Below are 23,838 nucleotides of genomic sequence, written 5' to 3'. Positions count from 1 at the left end.
GACCAGTATGGCAGCCTCAGAGTCTGTATATAAAGAAGACCAAGTCAATAATGACCACACCATATTGCTATCCTTATTGGTTTGCTTTAAGAAAGAATACAACCAAAAAGTGTGGACAGCCAAGAAGACTTTAATATAGTGCAAAGACTAGTTTGGAAACATTGTATGTGTATCTAGTTTCCAGTTCTTGTAAAAACATACCCAAATCCACAACACTGCTCAAGAGCTGCTCCTCCTGTCATCCACTGATACGACAGTCTTGGTGCGGGTTCCTGCAACCCATTCCTGCTCACCATCAGAAGTAAAAAGTTGAAAGCCACACTTGAGGAAGCTCTTCTTACTTTATTTATTCAAATCATCAGCAAAACACCTGCATACATAGTATCTCCACACTTACTTGACCCTGGGCCCCTGGGCTTGAGTTACTTTAGGGCCCTACCTTCTATACGTTACCGTATTTATCAGCGTATAACACTCACTGGCGTATAACACGCACCCCAAGTTTAGGAGGGAATTTTAAGGAAAAAAACTTTTAGAAGGGAAGTTTAAGGAAAAACATTGTATTTAAATGCCCATCAATGCAGCCTTATCAGTGTCCATCTGCAGCCTTGTCCTGTGTCATTGCAGCCTTTTCAGTGTCATTTGCAGCCTTATCAGTGTAGCCTTGTCATTTGCAGCCTTGCCCCAGTGTAATTTGCAGCCTTGAAGTTTAAAAATGGCGCCGCCCAGGGCCGTTTTTAAGGCAGGGCAAAAGGGGCAGCTACCCTGGGCCCTGTCATTGTTGTGTGGCCCAAAGCAGCTTCCTTATACTTGCCAACAATCCTGGTTTAAATTCCCTTGCCCCTTGAGATTTTTAGTCCTGTGCTGTCCAATATCTCAAGTGCTGCTACTAATGCTGCCCAGCTCTGCCCTATTGTTGTGTACAGAATGACTCACCTGCAGACCCTGTGTTTACATGTAAATTACCGGCATTCATGTAAATAGCTTGATATGTATATCATACCCCCCTGAGGTCATATCCACAGTAATCTCTAGCAAGCAGAAATCATGTGCTGTAACATCTAGCAACTAACCAGCCAGAACTGTAATGTGTGCTGTAACCTCTAGCAACCAGTCAGTGAACGGCAATGATACATTGTAACCTCTGTCAACCAATCACAATAGCTGCCAGATATGATTCAGTAAACTGATTTTGAGTCTAGCTGCTATTTTTTGTATGTCTCAAAGCAGGTGGAGAGCAAAACTGCATGGGGGGTGGGGCCCACGAAAAGTTTTTTTGCCCAGGGTCCAATCAATGTTAAAGCCGGCCCTGGCGCCGTCCTGTGTATCTCGGCAGCTCTCGGGTCCTCTCGGTGTCTCTCGGGTCCTCTCCCACTCTTGAGCGGAACCGAGAGTAGCCGAGTGTACTCGGCTCAGCTCAATCACGCCCAGTCCCTGTGTTATGTCCATCATAGGGCAGGACTGAGCGTGACTGTGAGTGGAGCCGAGCCGAGTACACTCGGCTATGTATCTCGACGGGGCCCCCTATTAGGCGGGGCCCCCTGTTGAGTGGGGGCCATGGGCTTAAGCCCAGTCAAGCCCAATGGTAAGTCCAGCTATGATTGTGGTATGTTGTAGTTTTTCAAGTATGAAGGAAATATAGAGGTGTGCCATGGTGGCTGGTCAAAGGTTTATTTTAATTTTCTACATCCAGAAACAGTCAAGGAACGATTTACAAAACAGAAGTGAGATGATATCTATTTTTCCTCATTTGGCCTTTAACAGATATCTGTAAAAAGATCAAAGTGCAATGATGTGTTGAGCTATAACAGACGGTCTATCTTTATCAATCTGAAATTACGAAAGTATGAGCAGAGTTCTTTTTTGCCTGTGACTTGGTTGTAAGGCTCCATTGACACTAGTGTTTTTTTTTTTTTTTAAGCTCTTATGCTGCGTACACACGACAAGACTTTTTGACAGCAAAGGTCCGATGGAACGAGTCCATCGGACAGTTCAATCGTGTGGGGGCTCCATCGGACCTTTGCTTGCCAAAAATCCAGCGGACTTTAGAAATAGATCATGTTTTAAGTTTTTCCACCACAACAGTTCGTGTGTATGCTAGTGCGAAGGACAAAAACTGACGCTAGGGCAGCTATTGGCTACTGGCTATGAACTTCCTTATTCTAGTCCAGTCGTACATCATCACGCTCGAATCCGTCAAACTTTGGTGTAATTGTGTGTGGCCAAATCCGTTCATTCAGAAAGTCCATCGGAACTCCGCCAAAAGTCCGTTGGAAAGACCATCGGAACTAGTCCCTCGAAAAGTCCGGTCATGTGCACGTGACATTAGAAGTTATTATGAGCATTTTTTTCATCTCCTACAACAGTGATTCTCAACCAGGGTTCCTCCAAAGGTTGCTAGGGGTTCCTTCAGCATTGGGCAATTTCTGCCCCTCGGATAAGTTCCCACTGACACCATTGATCTTTTTAGCTATCTGTAAGGAGGTAATTCTTCCCAATGACCAATAATGTAAGGACCAATCTTCCCACTGATCATCACACTATTGTATTATGACTTGTAGATCTCTAATTTCTAGCAGGGGTTCCCCGAGATCGGAGAACTATTTCAAGGGTTCCTCTGTGTTGAAAAGGTTGAGAAAGGCTGTCCTAGAAGGTAATGGTGTTATACTATGTGTCCATGCAAGCTATTTTATGCTAGAAGCATTATTCAAGCTTAGCATTTAGGAGCAGAAAAATATTTTTTGTAGCATTTTTGGGATCGTTTTTCCGGTAGAAAAAATGTGAAACGCTACTAAAATGATCCACTTCTTACACGTGTTTTTGTTAACACTTCTAAAAGCTACTAAAAGGTTACTACAAGCCAGGACACAAATGCTATTATCAGCATTTTTTTTTATGTTTTTTTTTTTTTTTTGCGCTTTTAAACACTAGCGCGCATGGAGCCTAAAAGTTATTCCTCTTTTTCTATCTCAGAAAGCTGGGAGTTGTGAGTTAAATGTGTTTGGCCACCATCCTACTCGCTTTTCAAATACATTTTACACTTTAAAACAAAGGATGTTCATTTTGGCTGATCCAAGTTTGCTTTAACTTTGAAAGAAAAAGAAAACTGAGCCAAAACCTATTTCCCTTAAACTTGGCTGCAGTGGTAGTACATCATCTTATGCCAACAAATCTACAGTAAATAACTGCAACAAGCACATCCATGTTACATTTGTAGTGGTGTGCATTGTGTGCTACACTGCCCAATAAAGTTGCCCATACACTAGTAGAATTTTGTTTTGTTTTTGGAACATTCCTTCAATTTTGTAATGTTTACAGAATGGGGTCAAAGTGATGTTAATTTTCAACAGTAATGATGAAAAAGCATCTGCAAAGCATCACACCCACAATCCTCAGATCACGGATACAATGCCACGATCCTGCAGACTTGGTACTCTGTATGCCCATACCTCCAGAATGGGCAGGCAGTTACTGAATTGCAGGAACTGCGCAGCGCAGTTCTTTGAGAACTACAAGCCGTCAGCCCCTCGCACAGTACTACCTGTAGTTCATTCACAGATTTCTGTGAATGAATGACACGGCGGTGTGGGCGGAGCACCACATAGTGCATGGTTTTTTAATTGTGATAGTGGGTGCAGGGGAAAATCCCCTGCCTGCTGTCACTCACAAGGAGGGGGTGGGGAGCTGGAACATGTTACATGTTCCACTCTAAGGCCCCTGTCACACCTGAGCATTTTTGTAGCTTGAAGGCTGAAGCTACAAAATGCTGGAGGGGAAAAATTCAATTAATCTTTATGGAGATGGTTCACATCTCCAATGCCTGAAGCTCAAACAAATTCTGGAACTTTTTTTTTTTTTTTTTAGGCAGATTTGAGCGTTCTTCTTTTTTTTTTTTTTTTTTTTATTAAAATGTCAGCATAACTTTTATTCTCATTGCCTTTTAATGAGAAAGTACCATAAATCAAATACCGCTGTCCATCCAGACTACACTGGATGTCTAAACCCCCACTAAAAAAAACACGGTGACATGAATTCATATTTTTTCTTTGTTTACATTTTTTTCAATAAAAAAAAAAGAACAGGGTCAAACAAATGGCTATGTATTAGAGGTCAACCGATATATCGGCCGGCCGATATATCGGCCGATATTTGCCGTTTTTTAATTAATCGGCATCGGCTGATTGAGCTGATAAAAAGGCCGATTTAGAACAGCGGGACTTGGAAATGACTTCTGTAATAGAAGTCAGTGTAAGGCCGCGTACACACGCGGGGACTGTTCGCTCAACTTTGTCCGTCAAACAGTTTCAGCGGACAGTCCGCTCAAAATTAGCATGGACGGACTTGCCCACACACGACGAACGAACAGTCCGCTGATACCGTGCCCGATGACGTGAACGGCACGTACGACGGGACTAGAAAACGACGTCCTATACACTGCAATGCAAACTTCGGCGTGTAAATCCTTTCTGAGCATGCGCGGAACTTAGTTTGACGAACAAGCCTACACACGAGGGGACTGTTCGCTGAAACAAAGTTTCAGCGGACAGTTTTTCGGAATTTCCGAAAAACTTTGTTCAGCAGACTGTCCGCTGAAACTGTCCGCTGAAAGCCCACACACGAGCGGACTGTCCGCCGAAACACTGTTCAACGGACAAAGTTGAGCGAACAGTCCCCGCGTGTGTACGTTGCCTGAGTCCTCATAGAAACAGTCTTTCCTCCTCTCTGGGCAGCCTGCCAAGAAAAAAACAGAAAGATACAATGTTTACACTTGAATGAATGAAATCATCTCTGTGTGTAGAAGTTCTCAGTTTAACCATTTAAAGGCTAAATCTTTTCTGACACTTGTTGCTTACAAGTAAAAGTCCTGTATTTTCTGCCAGAAAATCACTTAGACCCCCCAAAAAGTATATATATATTTTTTAGCAGAGATCCTAGGGAATAAAATAGCGGTTGTTACAATATTTTATGTCACACGGCATTTGCGCAGAGGTCTTTCAAATGCATTTTTTTGGGGGGGAAAAAAAATACACTTAATGATTTAAAAAAAAACAAAAAAAAAACAGTAAATTAGGCCATTTTTTTTTTTTCGTCCAAAAGTTTTGAGTACTTGTTTTTATTTTATAGGCTGCTTGCACACTGGAGCGGGCAGGCGTTGATGGTAAAATGTTGCTAGTTTTAGCGGCTCTTTACCATCATTTTAGCGGTGCTATTCAGCTGCTAGTGGGGCGCATATAATCCTAGTTAGCGGCCGAAGAAGAGGTTAAATGCGCCCGTGAAGCACCGCTGCCAAATCGCATTGAATGCGCTTGGGCAGTGGTGCCCATTAATATCAATGGGCAGGAGTGGTGGAGAAGCGGTATACACCACTCCAAACGTGCTGCTTGCATCGCCTCAGTGTGAAAGCGCTCTGTCTTTCACACAGACTGCAAGGGAGCCGTTTTGCAGGCACTTTACAGGCGCTATTTTTAGCCCAAAAGCGCCTAAAAAAACGCCCCAGTGGGAAAGGTGTCTGTTAGGTTTTATGAGATGAAGGGGGATAAAAAAATAAAAAATCGGCCTAACATATCGGCCAAAAAAAATCGGCATCATATATCGGCCATCGGCCGCCATGATTTCTAAATATCGGCATTGGCCAGAGAAAAACCCATATCGGTCGACCTCTACTATGTATTCAGCGCTACAAAAAGTACGAGTCTGTTGGCGAGTTTGTTAAAATCCCTGCAATGTACATAGATCACCCAGAGGGGATTGTTTTTACTCGTCAAAAAAGTGGAGTTACTCTTTAAGTGCATTACTGTGTACCAAGCACTCATAAGTCATACTTATACTGATTTGACTACAGTAGGCTGAAAATCTTTCACTTTGTAATAATGATACCTTTGTTTGGTTGCATGAAGGGGAGGGGGCATTCTTGCGTAAACCTATAGAGGTTTTTGGCTTTGCTTCCCCTGTCACTACATCGCTATTTTGGATTTGAAAATACCATGGTAAAAAAATAGCATGATATTTAAAATGACAAATTTTTGTAATGCTATTTTAAAGCATACAAAATAGAATGTTTTATTCATGAGTTCTGTTATTAGCTGTATGGAAAATATCATACTTGATAGATATTTGTGTGTGAAAATATCAGCCATTGACCTCGAAGGTTGTCTAAGTACAGTAGTGTGACAATTCTGTATATTCCACAAAATTTCAGTTCCTGTCTGGTAAAACTGTTGTCAGCAGGACAGGAAGTGGAGGCTAAATCCCTCTAATGGAGCTTTGTATAACATAAAAAATTCAGTTGAAGTTCACACCTTTCCCCACTAGAAAAAAATGTTTTGGCTTGACATCCTCTTTAACCACTTAAGCCCCGGACCAATTTGCAACCAAAGGACCAGGCCCCTTTTTTGCGATTCGGCACTGCGCCATTTTAACTGACAATTGTGCGGTCATGCGACTTGGCTCCCAAACAAAATTGGCGTCCTTTTTTCCCCACAAATGGAGCTTTCTTTTGGTGGTATTTGATCACCTGCGATTTTTATTTTTTGCGCTATAAACAAAAAGAGCGCAATTTTGAAAAAATATGCAATATTACTTTTTGCTATAATAAATATCCCCAAAAAAATATATAAAAAAACATTTCTTTTCCTCCGTTTAGGCCGATGCGTATTCTTCTACATATGTTTGGTAAAAAAAATGCAATTAGCGATTATTGATTGGTTTACGCAAAAGTTATGGCGTTTACAAAATAGGGGATAGTTTTTATAGCATTTTTATTAATATATATTTTTTTTGTGACTGCGACATTATGGCGGACACATCGGGCATTTTTGACACATTTTTGGGACCATTGTCATTTATACAGCAATCAGTGCTATTTAAATGCACCGATTCCTGTGTAAATGACACTGGCAGTGAAGGAGTTAAACACTAGGGGGCAGTGTAGGTGTTATGTATGACGTTATGTGGCTGGCTGCAAGTCTAAGTCTGGCTGCAATCATTTTTTCTGTGGGCAGCTGACGTTGCTGCCTTTTCTCCTCCTGGATTTACACAGACACACACTTGCAGCTCTGATTGGCCCTCCTATGACTCAACCCCCTTGCCTTCCTGGCAAACGCTCATGAGAGTTCGAGAGAGAGCTGTGCATGATGTCATATGCCTAGGCTAATGACCAGACAAGAAACGGGAAGTGGGCTGTATAGGGTATTTGGATAGTAAAACATATTTTTTTTTCTGCCAGTAAAGTTAAAACAACAAGGGCAGAAGATTGAATAGATGAAAAGTTGAAAAAATAACTGAAGGTCCACTTTAAGTTCCATAGTAAGTATAACAAGCATGCTATTCTGCATACACAAACAGATTTTACTGTTGTGGTTTTAGTAGCACTTTAGCAGAGCATTTTCCTAATTCAGTAGAGTTCTCTGCTCAGCCTACAGCTGTCAAAAGGAAAAAAAAAAGGCAGCCTTCTTATGGAGATAAAGAGAAACATTTTAACACTTTGTATCCACTCCACTTTTGGATCAAAGGAATGAACTTCGGCCTGTAAATAAGATCAGCTTAACCACTTAAAGATTAAACCTTTTTGACACTTGTTGCTTACAAGTTAAAATCTGTATTTTTTGCTACAAATTTACTTAGAACCCCCAAACACATTATATATATATATATATATATATATATATATATATATATATATATATATATATATATATATATAAAAAATTTTCATCCAAACAAACCATTTTTGTTTGTTCAATTCATTTAGATTTGGTCATTTTATATATTTTATATTATGATGGATATTTTCTTTGATATGTTTATGGGTTCTCTCTATTTTTTGTTAGACATGTGTAGTCAGAGCAGTTATATACGATTTCATGTTAAATGGTCCTGAAGAAGCGGGGACTCCCACGAAACGTGTAGACCAGACCAATTTACTATGCAATTGCTGATTAACTGAACTCAAGCTACTGTATCAGTGTTATTCTTGTAACTCTGTACTGTATGGTATACCTGCGGATGTATTTTTAAATATGTAATGTAATAAAAGTTTGCATAACTTTATATAAGCTCTAGGGTCAGTTTAGTTCTCAAAAGCATATTTAAAGTCCCGTTAGAGTCCGTTCACACAGGGGCAACTTGGGATCCGACTTCAAGTCGCCCCAAGTTGCCTCAGGTCGGACAACATTTAAAAACCAATGTAAGTGAATGAGAGCTGTCTTAATGCACGCTACTGAAGTCGCTCCGACTTCAAAAGAAGTTCCTTTACTACTTCAATCCGACTTGTAGGCGACCGGTACCCATTGATTTCAATGGAGGTCGCCTCCAAGTCGGATCTCTGTCTATACGGAGGCGACTTTGACAGAAATATTAGCTCTGAAGGGGGAACTCCACGCCAAATTTCTGAAAAAAAATTGGCGTGGGTTCCCCCTCCAAGAGCATACCAGGCCCTTAGGTCTGGTATGGATTCCAAGGGGAACCCCCTATGCCGAAAAAAGGGCGTGGGGGTCCCCCCAGATCCACACCAGACCCTTATCCGAGCACGCTACTCGGCCGGCCAGGAAAGGGGGTGGGGATGAGCGTGTGCCCCCCCCTCCTGAGCCGTACCAGGCCGCGTGCCCTCAACATGGGGGGGTGCCTTGGGGAAGGGGGGGCCGCGCGGCCCCCCCAACCCAAAGCACCTTGTCCCCATGTTGATGAGGACAAGGGCCTCTTCCCGACAACCCTGGCCGTTTTGGTTGTCGGGGTCTGCGGGCGGGGGGCTTATCGGAATCCGGGAGCCCCCTTTAATAAGGGGGCCCCCGGATACCGGCCCCCCACCCTATGTGAATGAGTATGGGGTACAATGTACCCCTACCCATTCACCTGTAGAATAAAAGTACCAAAAAAAACACAACACAGGGTTAAAATATTTTATTGCACGGCTCCGGGGGTCTTCCGTCTTCGGGGATCTTCTCGCCGGACTCCTCCGCTATCTTCTTGTAGCTCTTTTGCTAGCGGAGGGGCTTTCTTCCTCCGCCGCCGGCCTCTTCTCCCGACTTCGGGGGTCTTGTCCCCCTCTTCGGTTCTTCTGCCGGGCCACCGCGCCTTCTTATAGCTCTTTTACAGGCGGTGGCCCGGACGCCGCCGCCTTCCGTTCTTCTCCCTCCTCCCTCCTCCCTCCTCCTCGCCAGAGCCGCGCTGCGCAGCGCAACCACTTATATAGTGACAATGGGGCGGTGTCACATGGTATATGTCACATGGGTTGGTGTCACATGGTGACCCCGCCCCCTTACGATGTCATAGTCCCCATGTGACATATACCATGTGACACCGTCCCATTGTCACTATATAAGTGGCCGCGCAGCGTGGCTCTGGCATTCCGGCCGGAGAGATCGTCGAGGCAACATCTCCTGGAGGAGAAGAAGAAGAACGGAAGGCAGCGGCGACAGAAGACCGGGCCACCGCCTGTAAAAGAGCTATAAGAAGGCGCGGTGGCCCGGCAGAAGAACCGAAGAGGGGGACAAGACCCCCGAAGTCGGGAGAAGAGGCCGGCGGCGGGGAGGAAGAAAGCCGGACTCCTCCGCTAGTAAAAGAGCTACAAGAAGATAGCGGAGGAGTCCGGCGAGAAGACCCCGGAAGACCCCCGGAGCTGTGCAATAAAATATTTTAACGCTGTGTTGTGTTTTTTTTTGGTACTTTTATTTTACGGGTGAATGGGTAGGGGTACATTGTACCCCATACTCATTCACATAGGGTGGGGGGCCGGTATCCGGGGGCCCCCTTATTAAAGGGGGCTCCCGGATTCCGATAAGCCCCCCGCCCGCAGACCCCGACAACCAACGGCCAGGGTTGTCGGGAAGAGGCCCTTGTCCTCATCAACATGGGGACAAGGTGCTTTGGGGTGGGGGGGCCGCACGGCCCCCCCTCCCCCAAGGCACCCCCCCATGTTGAGGGCACGCGGCCTGGTACGGCTCAGGAGGGGGGGCGCACGCTCGTCCCCACCCCCTTTCCTGGCCGGCCGGGTAGCGTGCTCGGATAAGGGTCTGGTGTGGATCTGGGGGGACCCCCCAGCCGTTTTTTCGGCGTAGGGGGTTCCCCTTGGAATCCATACCAGACCTAAGGGCCTGGTATGCTCTCGGAGGGGGAACCCACGCCAAATTTTTTTCAGAAATTTGGCGTGGAGTTCCCCCTTCAGAGCTCATTCTCTGATTGGCCACGGCAAAAGTCGCCTGGCCTTGGGCGACTTGTAAATCGTCCCAAGTCAGGTTGAAGTCATCACAAGTCGCGCTGTGATCTAAACTCAAGTCGTGTCCAAGTTGCCTCACTCAAGTCGCCTACAAGTCGTGTTGCCCCTGTGTGAACGGACCCTTACACTTGTGTTTGGCTTTTAAAAAAGTGTCTGTTTTTGTGTTTTAAAATAAAGCTTTCCTGTATATATTGCTTTAAAGCTGAACTCCAAACTTACATTTAAGTACAGTGCCTTGAAAAAGTAGTCACACCCCTTGAAATTTTCCACATTTATGTTACAACCAAAAACATAAATGTATTTTATGTGACAGAACAACACAAAGTGGCACATAATTGTGAAGTGGAAAGAAAATGATAAATGGTTTTCAAAATGTTTTACAAAGAAATATGTGAAAAGTGTGGCATGCATTTGTATTCAGCCCCGAGTCAATACTTTGTAGAACCACCTAAAGAATTCTCTGCAATTACAGCTGCAAGTCTTTTTGGGTATGTCTCTACAAGATTTGCACATCTAGAGTAAAATTGTTGCCAATTCTTCTTTGCAAAATAACTCCAGCTTTGTCAGATTGGATGGAGAGCATCTGGGAACAGCAATTTTCAAGTTTTGTCACAGATTCTCAATTTAATTTAGGTCTGGACTTTGACTGGGCCATTCTAACACATGAATATGATTTGATCTAATCCATTCTATTCCGTTGTAGCCCCGGCTGTATGTTTAGGGTCATTGTCCTGCAGGAGAGTGAATCTCCACCCCATTCTAAAGTTTTTTTTTTTTTTTTGTTTTTGTTTTTTGCAGACTGCAACAGGTTTTCTTCTAAGCCCTTGTACACACGGTCGGACATTCCGACGGAAGGTGTCCGATCGGACCGTGTTGTCGGATAATCCAACTGTGTGTGGGCTCTATCGAACTGTTTCCATCGGAGTATCCGACGGACCAAGTTTTCCAACTTGTCTATAAAATTTTCCGACAACATGATCCGATCGGACTTTGTCCTATCATGTGTAGAGAATTCCGATCGGACAAAGTGCCACGCATGCTGAAATCAAATTCCTAAACCAAAGCTATTGGTTACTGGCCTGAACGTAGTCTCGTCCTAACGAAATAACGTCATCACATTAAGTACGATCGGATTTTCTGACAACTTTGGTTGTCGGAATGTTTGACCGTGTGTACAAGGGCTAAGATTGCCCTATATTTGGCTCCATCTATCTTCCCATCAACTCTGACCAGCTTCCCTGTCCCTGCTGAAGAAAAGCATCCCCATAACATGATGCTGCCACCACCATGTTTCACAGTGGGGATGGTGTGTTCAGGGTGATGTGCACTGTTAGTTTTCTGCCACACATAGCGTTTTGCTTTTAGGCCAAAAAGTTAAATTTCATCTCATCTGACCAGAGCACCTTCTTCCACATGTATTCTGTGTCCCCCACATGACTTCTCGCAAACTGCAAACTGGACTTCTTATGGCTTTCTTTCATCAATGGCTTTCTTCTTGCCACTCTTTCATAAAGGCCAGATTTGGAGTGCATAACTAATAGTTGTCCTGTGGACAGATTCTTCCACCTGAGCTGTGGATCTCAGCAGCTCCTCCAAAGTTACCATGGGCTCTTGGCTGCTTCTCTGATTGATGCTCTCCAGTCTCCTTGTCCAGCCTGTCAGTTTAGGTGGAGGCCATGTCTTGGTAGGTTTGCAGTTGTTTCATACTCCATTTTCATTTCATTCCATTTTTCCATTTTCAGATGATGGATTGAACAGTGCTCAGTGAGATGTTCAAAGCTTGGGATATTTTTTTTTATAATCTAACCCGGCTTTAGACTTCTCAACTTTATACCTGACTTGTCTGGTACATTCTTTGGCCTTCATGATGCTGTTTGTTCACTAAGGTTCTCTAACAAACCTCTGAAGGCTTAACATACAGCTGTATTCATACTGAAAATAAATTGCACACAAGTGGACTCTATTTACTAATTAGGGGATTTTTGAAGGCAATTGATACCCCTAACTAAAATCTAGTGGAACCAGAGTAAAAGGGGGTGAATAAAAAAATAAATAAATACACGCCACCCTTTTCACGTATTTTATTTAAAAAAAAAATATTAAAACCATTTGATCATTTTCCTTCCATGTCACAATTATGTGCCACTTTTGTGTTGGTCAATCACATAAAATACATTTTGCATTTTTGGGTGGAACATTTCAAAGAGTAGGAATACACTGTATAGCCACAAATGATCACAATCCACTTTGTGTGCATCAAATGCCTTTGGAAACCCAGATATTACTTTGTAAAAGTAGTGTTGACATCATCACTGTGCGGCCCATGGCCTGTGCAGAGCTGTGGGAGGGGCCCAGCAGCTTCATCCACTTACAGGCTGGCTGTAGAAAAGTACAAGAGGGGGCAGATACAGGACTAGGCACCCTGTACTAGGAGAAAGAATAGCAATGATCGGCCATGATTACAGGAAGCTCCTGCACAGAGGCAATGTTTCACCCTGGATTGCTGCTAAGATCTCAAAGAAGTAGTAATACACTTGCCTCTTGTATTTAAAGGTTTGCTTTTCTGAGTTTTTTGTTTTAAAGAGAAAATGTATAGGGCCTGCCTTTGGTGATATTTTAACTTGCTTGCTGTGTACACCCTATAGCAGTTTTAGGGCCGGTTCACACTGCAGGCGAGGCGAGGCGACTCCGACTTGCCTCGCCGCGACCTGCCGCGACCTCAGTGGCAACTTGCAGATGACTTCTGTATAGAAGTCAATGCAAGTCGCCCCGAGGTCGCCCAAAAGTAGTACAGGAACCTTTTTTCTGAGTCGGAGCGACTCGAGTCGCTCCTCTCAGAACGGTTCCATTGTACAGAACGGGGGCGACTTGCGAGAGCGAGGCGAGGCGAGTCGCGTCGCCTCGCATCGCCCGCTGTGTGAACCGGCTCTTACTGTTACATGCCATATCATATAAACAGATACGCGATTCTGCACTTCTGGGTAGGCAACGTGCATGCATGCTTGATTACATACAACGGAAGCCGATTGATGGGTGCCGGGTACTCTATGCTGCCGGCACCCCACCAATCACCAGGCAGAGACGCAGAACTGTGATCTGCCTATGTAAACAGGGCAGATCACCGTTCTGACAGGGGAGAAGGGATGGAGTTTGTGTCCCTGCATAAATAAATTCCATTCCCCCCCCCCCCCTTTCAGAAAGAGCACCTTACATTGTTCACGCACAATCTGGCTAGGCTCACAGTTAAAGGGGTTGTAAACCTTTGTGTTTTTTCACCTTAATGCATCCTATCAGTGACTATCCCCCCTATTTACTTTCCTGAACCCTCGAACTTGACCCAGCAGAGATGCGCTGTCTCTGCCCAGGGTTCTCGGCTCTTGATTGGATAGATTGATAGCAGCACAGCCATTGGCTCCTGCTGCTGTCAATCAAATCCAATGACGTGAGCACCAGGGGGCGGGGCCGAGACTCGGCCTCTATGGATGCTGAATGCTGGACTCGGGAGCGCGCCCGCAAGATAACACCCTCAGAAGCATTTCGCTTCTCCGAGGGGGGTTATCGGTTGATCGCCCTTGATGTATGTCATTAGTACAGTGACAGTGCATATTTTTAGCACTGATCACTGTATTGGTGTCGCTGGTCCCCAAAAAGTGTCAGTTAGTGTCAGAATGTCTGCTGCAATATCACAGTCCTGCTATAAGTTGCTGATTGTTGCCACTACTAAAAAAATAAAAATCTCCCATAGTTTTACGCAAACGTTATAGCGTTTACAATCAATATATGCTTAATTTTTATTTATTTTTTTACCAAAAACATATAGCATAATATATGTTGACCTTAATTTATGAAGAAAATTTTGTTTTTTTCTGTTTTTTTTGTTTTTATTGGATATGTTTTATAGCAGAAAGTAAAAAAAGAATGTTGTTTGTTGTGTTTTTTTTTTTTTTTGGTTTTTGTTTATAGCTGCAAAAAAATATAATAACCACAGAGGTGATCAAATACCACCAAAAGAAAGCTCTATTTGTGGGGGAAAAAAGGACATTGATTTCATTTGAACCCAGCGTCGCAAGAACACAGTTGTCCGTTTTAAAGTAATCCTGCGGTATTGCAAAAAATGGCTTGGTCATGAAGGGGGGTTAATCTTCCAGAGGTCAAGGGGTTAATGAATACTAGTTGCCCTGATGCCTGTGGCATCTATACATTATATGTCACTGATCTGGAGTAAGCATTTGGATATTAGAGTGAGAGTGAGCTGCATGCTTTGTATTAGGTCGGTGCCTTGGAAAGTACCAAAGCCATTGGATTAGCATGACAGCCTGCCAACACAGAACAAAGCTTTGCAAGCCATTGCTTTTTAAGGAAGCAGAAATGTTGTTCTTGGTTCAGATCTATGAGGCCAAGACGTGCTGAGAAGGAGTTGCCACACACAGATGTAAGAATCCAAGCTTGTCCATGTATTTCCTGTCCCGAAGGTATGGGAACACCATCAAATCAATTTTCTCTAACTCTATCTAAAATTATAATGCAGCTGTTTGGATATTAATAGCACCTAAGTGGTGGTGTTCTTTGATAAAAATTTAACCCCTGCTATAGATAACAATACGTAGCCATGACAAAGGAGAAAGTTGTCCAGATTTTTTAAAACCGTGCTAGCAGAGAGTGCAAGAAATGCGTGTACAGAATGTGTTTTTTTTTTTTTTTTTCATGGAATGTATAGACTGTGTAATAAACCAGTGTTCTGTCAGTCCGCTATCACACGGCAAAATACGGTATTTCTTCTTGAAACTTGAGATTATGTACAGTATATATTTCCACGTAAGAGATTTGTGCCATAGTTCATCCTGAGGTGTTTAAACTGAAAGATAATGTAGTTTACATTCCATTTTTATTTACTTTGTCAACAGGTTATGCTAATGAACTAAAAAAAAAAAAACACAGGTAAATGTATGCATAGCATGAAAGCTGAGTTCTAGGCAGGTAGGAACACTCGTTAGTGCAGTTCAGTATTAAAAAAAAAAAAAATTAATGCAAAAATGAAATGCAAAATTTTAAATTTCAACTTGTACAGCATTGCTCGCACTGTGGGTGGGATCAGCATTACTTGCGGCCAATCAGGTGTCCAGCATTCACATGTGCTGACAGAAGAAGGAAGCACAGAGATGACCTCAGCAGCCTGTTGCTGCTCCTTTACCTGCCAGCCTCAGGCTTCTGGCAGGGGGTGACCTAGCTGTGTTGATTAACTGCAACAGAAAAAAGTTAGGTCACCAGGCTGGTTGTACTGTGGGGGAGAGCCATGCATTTTACAATTTTCTTACCAAAACCATATAAAATGAGGTCAAACCTAAAGACTTTTGATTTGTATGCAATCAAGCAGGCCCTTGTACTAAATAGTGTAAGGTAAATCTGATGCCGCGTACACACGGGCGGACTGTATGTCGTACTTAGTTCGTCATACAATCCGACGGACAGTCCTTCGTACTTTCGACTCAGCGGACTTGACCACACACGGATGCACAAACAGTCCGTTGAAAGCTTGCGCGATGACATGTACAGCACGTACGACGGGACTAGAAATAGGAAGTCCAATACACAGCAAAGCACCCTTCCGCCGTGTAAATCCTTTCTGGGCATGCGCCATTCTTAGTCCGTCGAACTAGCATACTGACGAGCGGATTGTCAGCTGAAACCAAAGTACGACGGACAGAATTTTGAAAAATCCGAAATTCTTAGTACGCCGGACTGCACGCTGAAAAAGTCAGCTGAAGCCCACACACGAGCGGACTGTCCGCTGAAATGTGTTTCGACGGACTAAGTACGCCATACAGTCCGCCCGTGTGTACGCGGCATGAGGGAATTGGATACAAAAATTGTATAATGTATGACCAGCTTAAAGGGTAACTCTACTTTTTTGTGGGGGAAGAAAAATTAGCAAATAAAGAAACAATATTATAGCGTATACAGTTGCGACACAAGTCATATTGTAAATTAATGTTCTTAAAAATGACCTTTCCTTGAAAATGCAATGCCATACGTTACCTGGAGGTGTTCTGTACACAGAATTTGTACAGAACACCCCCCAGAAATATAATTTCCTGCTTGTTTGCTTGGCTCACCAATTTTCCCTAAAATACAAGTTGGATATCGGGCATCCCCTGCAACAAAAATGTCATTTTTGGTGAGCTACTTCCAATAGGAAACCGCATCTAAAGGGATGCAGTGCCTTGGAGGTGCACAGCTAATTGATAATTATGAAACCACACCCATTAGATTCCCTTTCCCACATGTATACAGACAAACACAGTGATTTCTTCAGAATAACAAAATGTAGGAATCTGCAAATCCTTGTAATGTACATACAGTTGTATGCAAAAGTTTAGGAACCCCTGACAATTTCCATGATTGTCATTTATAAATATTTGGGTGTTTGGATCAGCAATTTCATTTTGATCTATGAAATAACGGAAGGACACAGTAATATTTCAGTAGTGAAATGAGGTTTATTGGATTAACAGAAAATGCGGTGCATACATTTGGGAACCCCAACAGAATAATCGCATCAATATTTAGCAGAGCCTCCTTTAGCAGAAATAACAGCCTCTAGACGCTGCCCTTTCCTCTTGGCAAAAAGCCTCCAGTTCCTGTAAATTCTTGGGCTGTCTTGCATGAAATTATATTGAGGTCAGGAGACTGAGATGGCCACTCCAGAACCTTTACTTTATTCTGCCGTAGCCAATGACAGGTCAACTTGGCCTTGTGTTTTGTATCATTGTCATCTTGGAATATCCAAGTACGTCCCATGCGCAGCTTCCTGGCTGATGAATGCAAATGTTCCTCCGGTATTTTTTGATAACATACTGCATTCATCTTGCCAACAATTTTGACCAAATTTCCTGTGCCTTATTGTAGCTCACACATCCCCAAAACATCAGCGATTCACCTCTGTACCTTTCATCATAGGCCTTGCTGACTTCTCTCCAAGCGTAGCATTTATGGTTGTGGCTAAAAGGCTCAATTTTGGTCTCGTTACTCCAAATGACTTTATGCCAGAAGGTTTGAGGCTTGTCTCTGTGCTGTTTGGTGTATTTTAAGTGGGATACTTTGTGGCATTTGTGTAGTAATGGCTTTCTTCTGGTGACTCGACCATGCAGCCCATCTTCAATTGCCTCCTTATGTGCATCTTGAAACGCTCCACATGTTTTCAGAGGGTCCTGCATTTCACCTGAAGTTTTATATGTGGGTTTTTCTTTGCATCCCAAAAATTTTCCTGCCAGTTGTGGCTGAAATTTTAGTTGGTCTACCTGACTGTGGTTTGGTTTCAACAGAACCCCTCATTTTCCACTTCTTGATCAGAGTTTGAACACTGCTCATTGGCATTCTCAATTCCTTGGGATATGTTTTTCCTGTTTTTTATACAGTTCAACTAAATTTTTCTGCAGATCCTTTGATAATTAATTTGCTTTTCCCATGACCCAGAATCCAGAAAAGTCAGTGCAGCACTGGATGAAAGATGCAAGGGTCTGTCAGGAGTTCAGAAACTCATTGATCTATACGCACACACACTAATTACAAGCAAACAGATCACAGGTGAGGATGGTTACCTTTTTAATAGCCATTCAAACCCCTTTGTGTCAACTTGTGTGCGTGTTATCAGGCCAAAATCATCAGGGTTTGTAAGCTTTTGATCAGGGTCATTTGGGTAGTTTCTGTTGTGATTATGATTTAAAAAAGAGTAAACACCGTTGATTTGATATTAAATGGCTTCAGCCAAACACTAACCATGAGTGAAAGAAAAGTTTGTGTTATCGTTCATATTTGATATTTTGACCCTGTGTGTTCAGCTGATTTTATTTATTTTTTATATATTTAGCATTATTTGCGCTGATTGATAGGGGTGCACCAAATGGGTTTTTTGGTGCCGAAACCGATACCGAAAATGAAAAATACACTAGGCCAAAAACTGATACCGAAACAGCACCGATACCGAAAATGACTGTTTTTAAAAAATATTTTCATACAGCAGATGGTCAGAGACTGCAGGCATAGTACAGGAGATGGTCAGGGACTGCAGGCATGGTACAGGAGATGGTCAGGGACTGCAGGCATGGTACAGGAGATGGTCAGGGACTGCAGGCATGGTACCAGGAGATGGTCAGGGACTGCAGGCATGGTACCAGGAGATGGTCAGGGACTGCAGGCATGGTACCAGGAGATGGTCAGGGACTGCAGGCATGGTACCAGGAGATGGTCAGGGACTGCAGGCATGGTACCAGGAGATGGTCAGGGACTGCAGGCATGGTACCAGGAGATGGTCAGGGACTGCAGGCATGGTACCAGGAGATGGTCAGGGACTGCAGGCATGGTACCAGGAGATGGTCAGGGACTGCAGGCATGGTACCAGGAGATGGTCAGGGACTGCAGGCATGGTACCAGGAGATCAAAGCTGCCTCACCAGTTCCCCTCAGATGCAGCCTGCCTGATAAAAATACATGCACAGTGTTTTCCATGTATTCCAATGGCTTTAGTTTACACCATGCAGTCAGTTTCCCGTGCGGAAACTGACTGCATGGTGTGAACTAGAGCCATTGGAATACATGGAAAACGCTGTGCATTCATTTTGTGCAAAAAAAAAAGCACACGGAACTGCATCTGGTGTGAACTGGCCCCAAGCAAGCTACCTGGTTCCATTCCAACAGACTTCTATTGGGAATGCTCATATCGTTACCTCTACTAGCAATAACTTAACCCTTCCCCATTCTATCACATGGCAATAAAAACCTAGCTGGGTCAAAATCAAGATTATTATTTTTTTTTATATGGTCAATAAAGTGAGTACAGCCTTTGTCCTGTGACCTGGTTTATATAGCATGGCTCCATTCACACAATTGGCCAGAGGTAGATAGTTTCAGAGGCAAACAAATGACTTTTGCATGCAGCAGCACTGTGGGCACAAAAAACTTGATTTAGCTGCGGACAAAACTTTGCAATGCTTGCCCTGGGCACACTATTGCCCTGGGCACACTCTTCCCCCCTCATGCAGCTTGCCAGTGTCTAAATGCAGCCTCACCCATGCCCGGATCTGTGCGGTGATCTCTGTGTGTCACGGAGCTGTGCATTGAATTGCCTGGGCGGCTGCAGTAACAATGTCCCGCCTCCTGTAATCACGTCACGCTGATTCAATGTCCCACTGTTGGATCAGTGTACCGTCTGTCACAGGAGGCGGGACATTGTTACTGCAGCCACCCAGGCAATTCAATGCACAGCTCCGTGACACACGGAGATCACCGCACTGTCGGGCGGGAGGAAAGGAGGAGGGAGGACAGAGGACTGGGGACGAGCCAGGAAAACACCCGTGCAATGGGCGGCACCAGGGGGCGGAGCCCCGCACAGGCCCCACCTTCATTTTCGGACCCATTATCGGCAAGATATTCCTTTTCGGCAATTTGCCAAAAACACCATTTTCGGCCGATATGTTTCGGCGGCCGAAATTTCGGTGCATCCCTATTGATTACCATTTAATTATGCCCGCTAATGCCAGGAAAATATCCATTCCTGCTGGCCACAGTCTGGCCCCCCCTAAAGTCTGAACGACAATAAACTGGCCCTTTGTTTAGAAAGTTTGGAGACCACTGGTTTATCTTAAAGTTACAGCAAAAGCTATACAATCTGTGCCTTTTAAAATTGTCCCTTTTTTATTCTACTTTCTTCATGTCTGACTTCTTATAGGCGATTTCAATTTTTTCTCCTGTGCATCTACTTACATGTACAACCAACCACACCTGTGTAGGGGGAATCGAAGGCTGTATAAGAAACACTGTCCTGGGAGAAAATCCTGAATTGGGACATCTAATTTTTTATTATGAGCTGTTCCATTCACTTGAGATTGAAAATGAAAATAATACATGTGCTGTGCACTTAAGTTTCTTATGCAGCCTTCACATTTTCACAAGACAAAGGCTAAACTTTTCTTTGGGAGAACTATTTTATTATTTGGCCCCAGTCACACTTGAGCTGAGCATCTTTGGTGGTCTTTTGAGCATTTTTGTTTAGAAATTGTACAGGTGTTTTTGTGCACATTTTCGGCTTCAGTTTACTTATAATTTTAAGCCAATGGAAAGCTGTTATTTCAGGCCATCCATTTGAAAGCTGTCGAGGCCCGAGCTTGCAATTCTGTCCCTCTTTCGATCAGCAAGTTCAAACGACACTATGCTCAGGACTACGTGAACAGGCACCATTGAGGATAAAAGAATCCTAGTGTTGAGGGCTGAAACACTTTTGGTGGATCTTCGAATCACACTTCAAATTGCTCCGGCGTAACCAGGATATGTGTTCATGTGATATTCACCCATGATTTCCCTACTTTGTCTACTACTTGTTATAAGCAGCCGTAGTATGAGGGTATGCTGACTTATAGGCTGGGATATTATATATAAAAGTATTAGCTTGGTTTGCTATGAAGGTTAATAATCTAACTGGGTAGGCTGTGCCAACAGTATGAACAGTGTCTTTGTTCCAGGAAAGTGTTTCAAACTGTTATCAGTTTCAGCCAGCTCTGCATGGAGAGGCCGGATGTGAAGTTTTGCTTTCTCATTGTAAGATAAGCAAAGTCCACTAGAAATTTACTACCCAGAGCACAGTGTATTTTGCCATGTGTTTTATGAAAAGAGAGATATGCCATTAGTAATGGCTATCTTCACTTCAGCCTTTTTATACATGATTCATAATTTCTGTTTTAATAAAGATAATAGTAAGTATGGGGTGCTGTTTGCATCACTGCCAGTGTTTCTGCCTCTCTCAAAAGTTTTGCTTTCATTTAATGTAGTTGTGGCCGTGAAAATATGTTTTTCAATGTCTTTTAATTTCAGGAAAAGAAAATATTCCAGATTCCATGGATGCATGCAGCACGTCATGGGTGGGATGTGGACAAAGATGCTCCTCTGTTCAGAAACTGGGCAATTCATACAGGTATTCAACGCATGTCAACACGCCACTTAAAAGCATATTGCGTCTCAACTGTTTAATCTTCCTTTGCTAATAGCTAAAATCAACAGCTCCTTGATTGGTATGCAATGACAATATTGTGTGAATAAAACTCAGACCAAATATTCTCACTCTCTTACTCAAGAGTCTGTTACTTTTCACAGCAGTGTGGATTTTGATTATTATTAATTACGGCTGATGTTGATAGGCTTGTTTTGTTGAGCACAGCCCATTCTACATTTCAGAATGAAACAGACCAATAGCAAGACTGAATAGATTTAGTGTTGCAAGTTCCAAATGAATATAAAGCTGAAAAAAAAAAAGTCTTTAACGCACTGTGGCTTTTTTTCAGAGTTTAGGTAGAATGCTGCCCTTACATTTTGTGCTCTTCTGCTTTAATTACTAAATGGTTGTGCATGTGTATGTATATAATTTACCCATCAATAAAATATGTATTTAGCTATTATTATTATTATTCACGATTTTTATAGCACCAACAGTTTGTGCAGCACTTTACAACTTGAGGGCAGACAGTACAGTTACAATACAATTCAATACAGGCGCAATCAGAAGGCCCTGCTCTATATGTGAGTTTGTGTATATATTATGATTAAAGACCTCCAATGTTTTGCCCATTATGTCCTCATACGCCCTTCAGCAAACTGTATCAACATGACTTTGAAAGACTTCCATGGTTTGGTTTTACTGTATATATGGCTAATTAGTGTCAGAGAAGCTCAAAAAAATAAGACTTTTTATCCTATTTCTTAATATGAAAACCGCAAATGACAAATACACAAGCTATAGTTTGACTTTTGCTGTTTTGTGCAATCAAAACATGGACTCAAGATACATTCACTGGCAATGGTGCTTGTGTTCATATGACACATCAAGTTTTTTTTTTTCTAATTAGATGTTCAATAATGCATTGAATCCCGTTTCAGTTTTTTAAATGATTCAGAGATTCTTTCTCATGCCCCAGTCATTTGGTTCCCATACTCCATACTAGGGCTATAACAACTAATCGATTATGAAATGATTACTATTTTCATAATCGGCCAGTAACGTAATGGGGTTAAAACAAATAAAATGAGCCCTTTATAGTACAAAAAGAGCAAATAATTGCTACTGTAAATATTACTTTCACAGTTCTACAGTAAAAAAAAATTAACCCCTTTACAATAGTGATTATCTGCTTTTTTGTACTATAAAGGGCTAATTTTAGGTTGTTGTTTTTTTGTTTTGTTTTTAACCCTATTATGTCACTAAACGTCTTAGCCCCCCTGTACACACGGTCGGACATTCTGCCAACCAAATCCGTTGGATTTTGTCCGACGGATTGTGTCCGAAACTGTTGCATACACACGGTCGGACCAAGTTGTTGGAAAATCCGATCGTTCAGAACGTGATGACGTAATTTTGTTACGAAGGGACTACGTTCAGGCTAGTAGCCAATAGCTTTGGTGTAGGAATTTGATCTGAGCATGCGTGGCACTTTGTCCGATCGGAATTCTCTACACATGATCGGAGTATGTCCGATCGGACCAGTTTGTCGGAAAATATTTCCAACAAGTTGGAAAATTGGGTCAGACGGATATTCCGACGGAATCAGTCCGATGCATACCACACACAGTCGGGTTATCTGACAACACGGTCCGTTATCACACATTCCGACGGATTCTCCCACCGTGTGTACAAGGGCTTAGACTTGGTTCACATCTATGTATTTTTTTTTTTTTGTGCTTTTTGCAGAAACACCAATACAGTTTATATGGTTTCCTATGGGACACATTCATGCAAAACGGCTTTTTTTTGTTCAATACACTTCAATGAAGAAGCTGCAGAAAAACATGTAATGCATTTTTGCAGCAATTTGTGTTTTTTAATCTGCCCAACAACAAATTGGCCAAAAAAAGCAAAAACGCAAATCGCAGCAAAATCACGTGCGCAAAAATCAAAACGCACTGCAAAAACACAGATCAATTTTCAGACGAGAATATTCAGATGAAAAATGTTTGTACGTTTGCTGAATGAAAGAAAGTTGTTTGAAATTTTCACTTGTTTTTAACATTCTGTTTATAAAATGAATGTCATTTCTGAACGAAAACCACATATACTGTGAAAATTTCTTTGACCAAGAAGTCTTCCATTTCCAAATTTTCCTGTCGCTATGTTTGAAAATGAACATCGATTTGACCCCACTAACGAATAGAGAATCAAATGAACGTTCTTAAAATTACATTTTATTTTTTTTAATTTTTTTTAAGGAAGATATTTGTTTTGTTTTTTTTTTTAAATAAAAAAATGTGATCTCTGAGTCTGATGATATTTACCAGATTCACCCTTTTAATAGTATATACAGTATGTATCCGCTAATAGTATATACAGTATGTATCCGCTAATAGTATATACAGTATATCTCTCCTCTAATAGTATATACAGTATCTGAAATAGGAAGGAGGGAGCACCCACAATGCCACATTCGTAATGTATCATGGGAAAACAAAGAAGATACCAAATCGATATCAACAGGTCGGACTTTTAAGGCATGGATGCAAATAGGAAAGTAGAAAAAATAATCATTTTATTGAAAAATGCAATCTCACAACAGTGTTCAAAACAATATAAAAATCATATGAAATTATATC

At 42.5% G+C, this 23,838-nt stretch overlaps 1 protein-coding gene across 3 annotated transcripts in view; it reads left to right on the top strand.

Moving 5' to 3' along the window:
* IRF2 (interferon regulatory factor 2) overlaps positions 1–23,838 on the top strand; it is a 103,146-nt gene that overhangs the window by 48,478 nt on the left and 30,830 nt on the right. For all 3 annotated transcript variants that reach the window (XM_077477295.1, XM_077477294.1, XM_077477296.1), the window contains exon 3: positions 21,076–21,175. In XM_077477295.1, the coding sequence (XP_077333421.1) occupies positions 21,076–21,175 (100 nt within the window). The remainder of the gene's footprint in view (positions 1–21,075; positions 21,176–23,838) is intronic.

This window comes from Lithobates pipiens, unplaced genomic scaffold (genome assembly GCF_037356315.1).
Source record: "Lithobates pipiens isolate NorthernLeopardFrog02 unplaced genomic scaffold, aLitPip1_a1.2 Scaffold_13, whole genome shotgun sequence".
Lineage (NCBI taxonomy): Eukaryota > Metazoa > Chordata > Amphibia > Anura > Ranidae > Lithobates > Lithobates pipiens.
The sequence above is the reverse complement of the archived record's forward strand: the minus strand, read 5'-3'. Positions and strand labels throughout refer to the sequence as shown.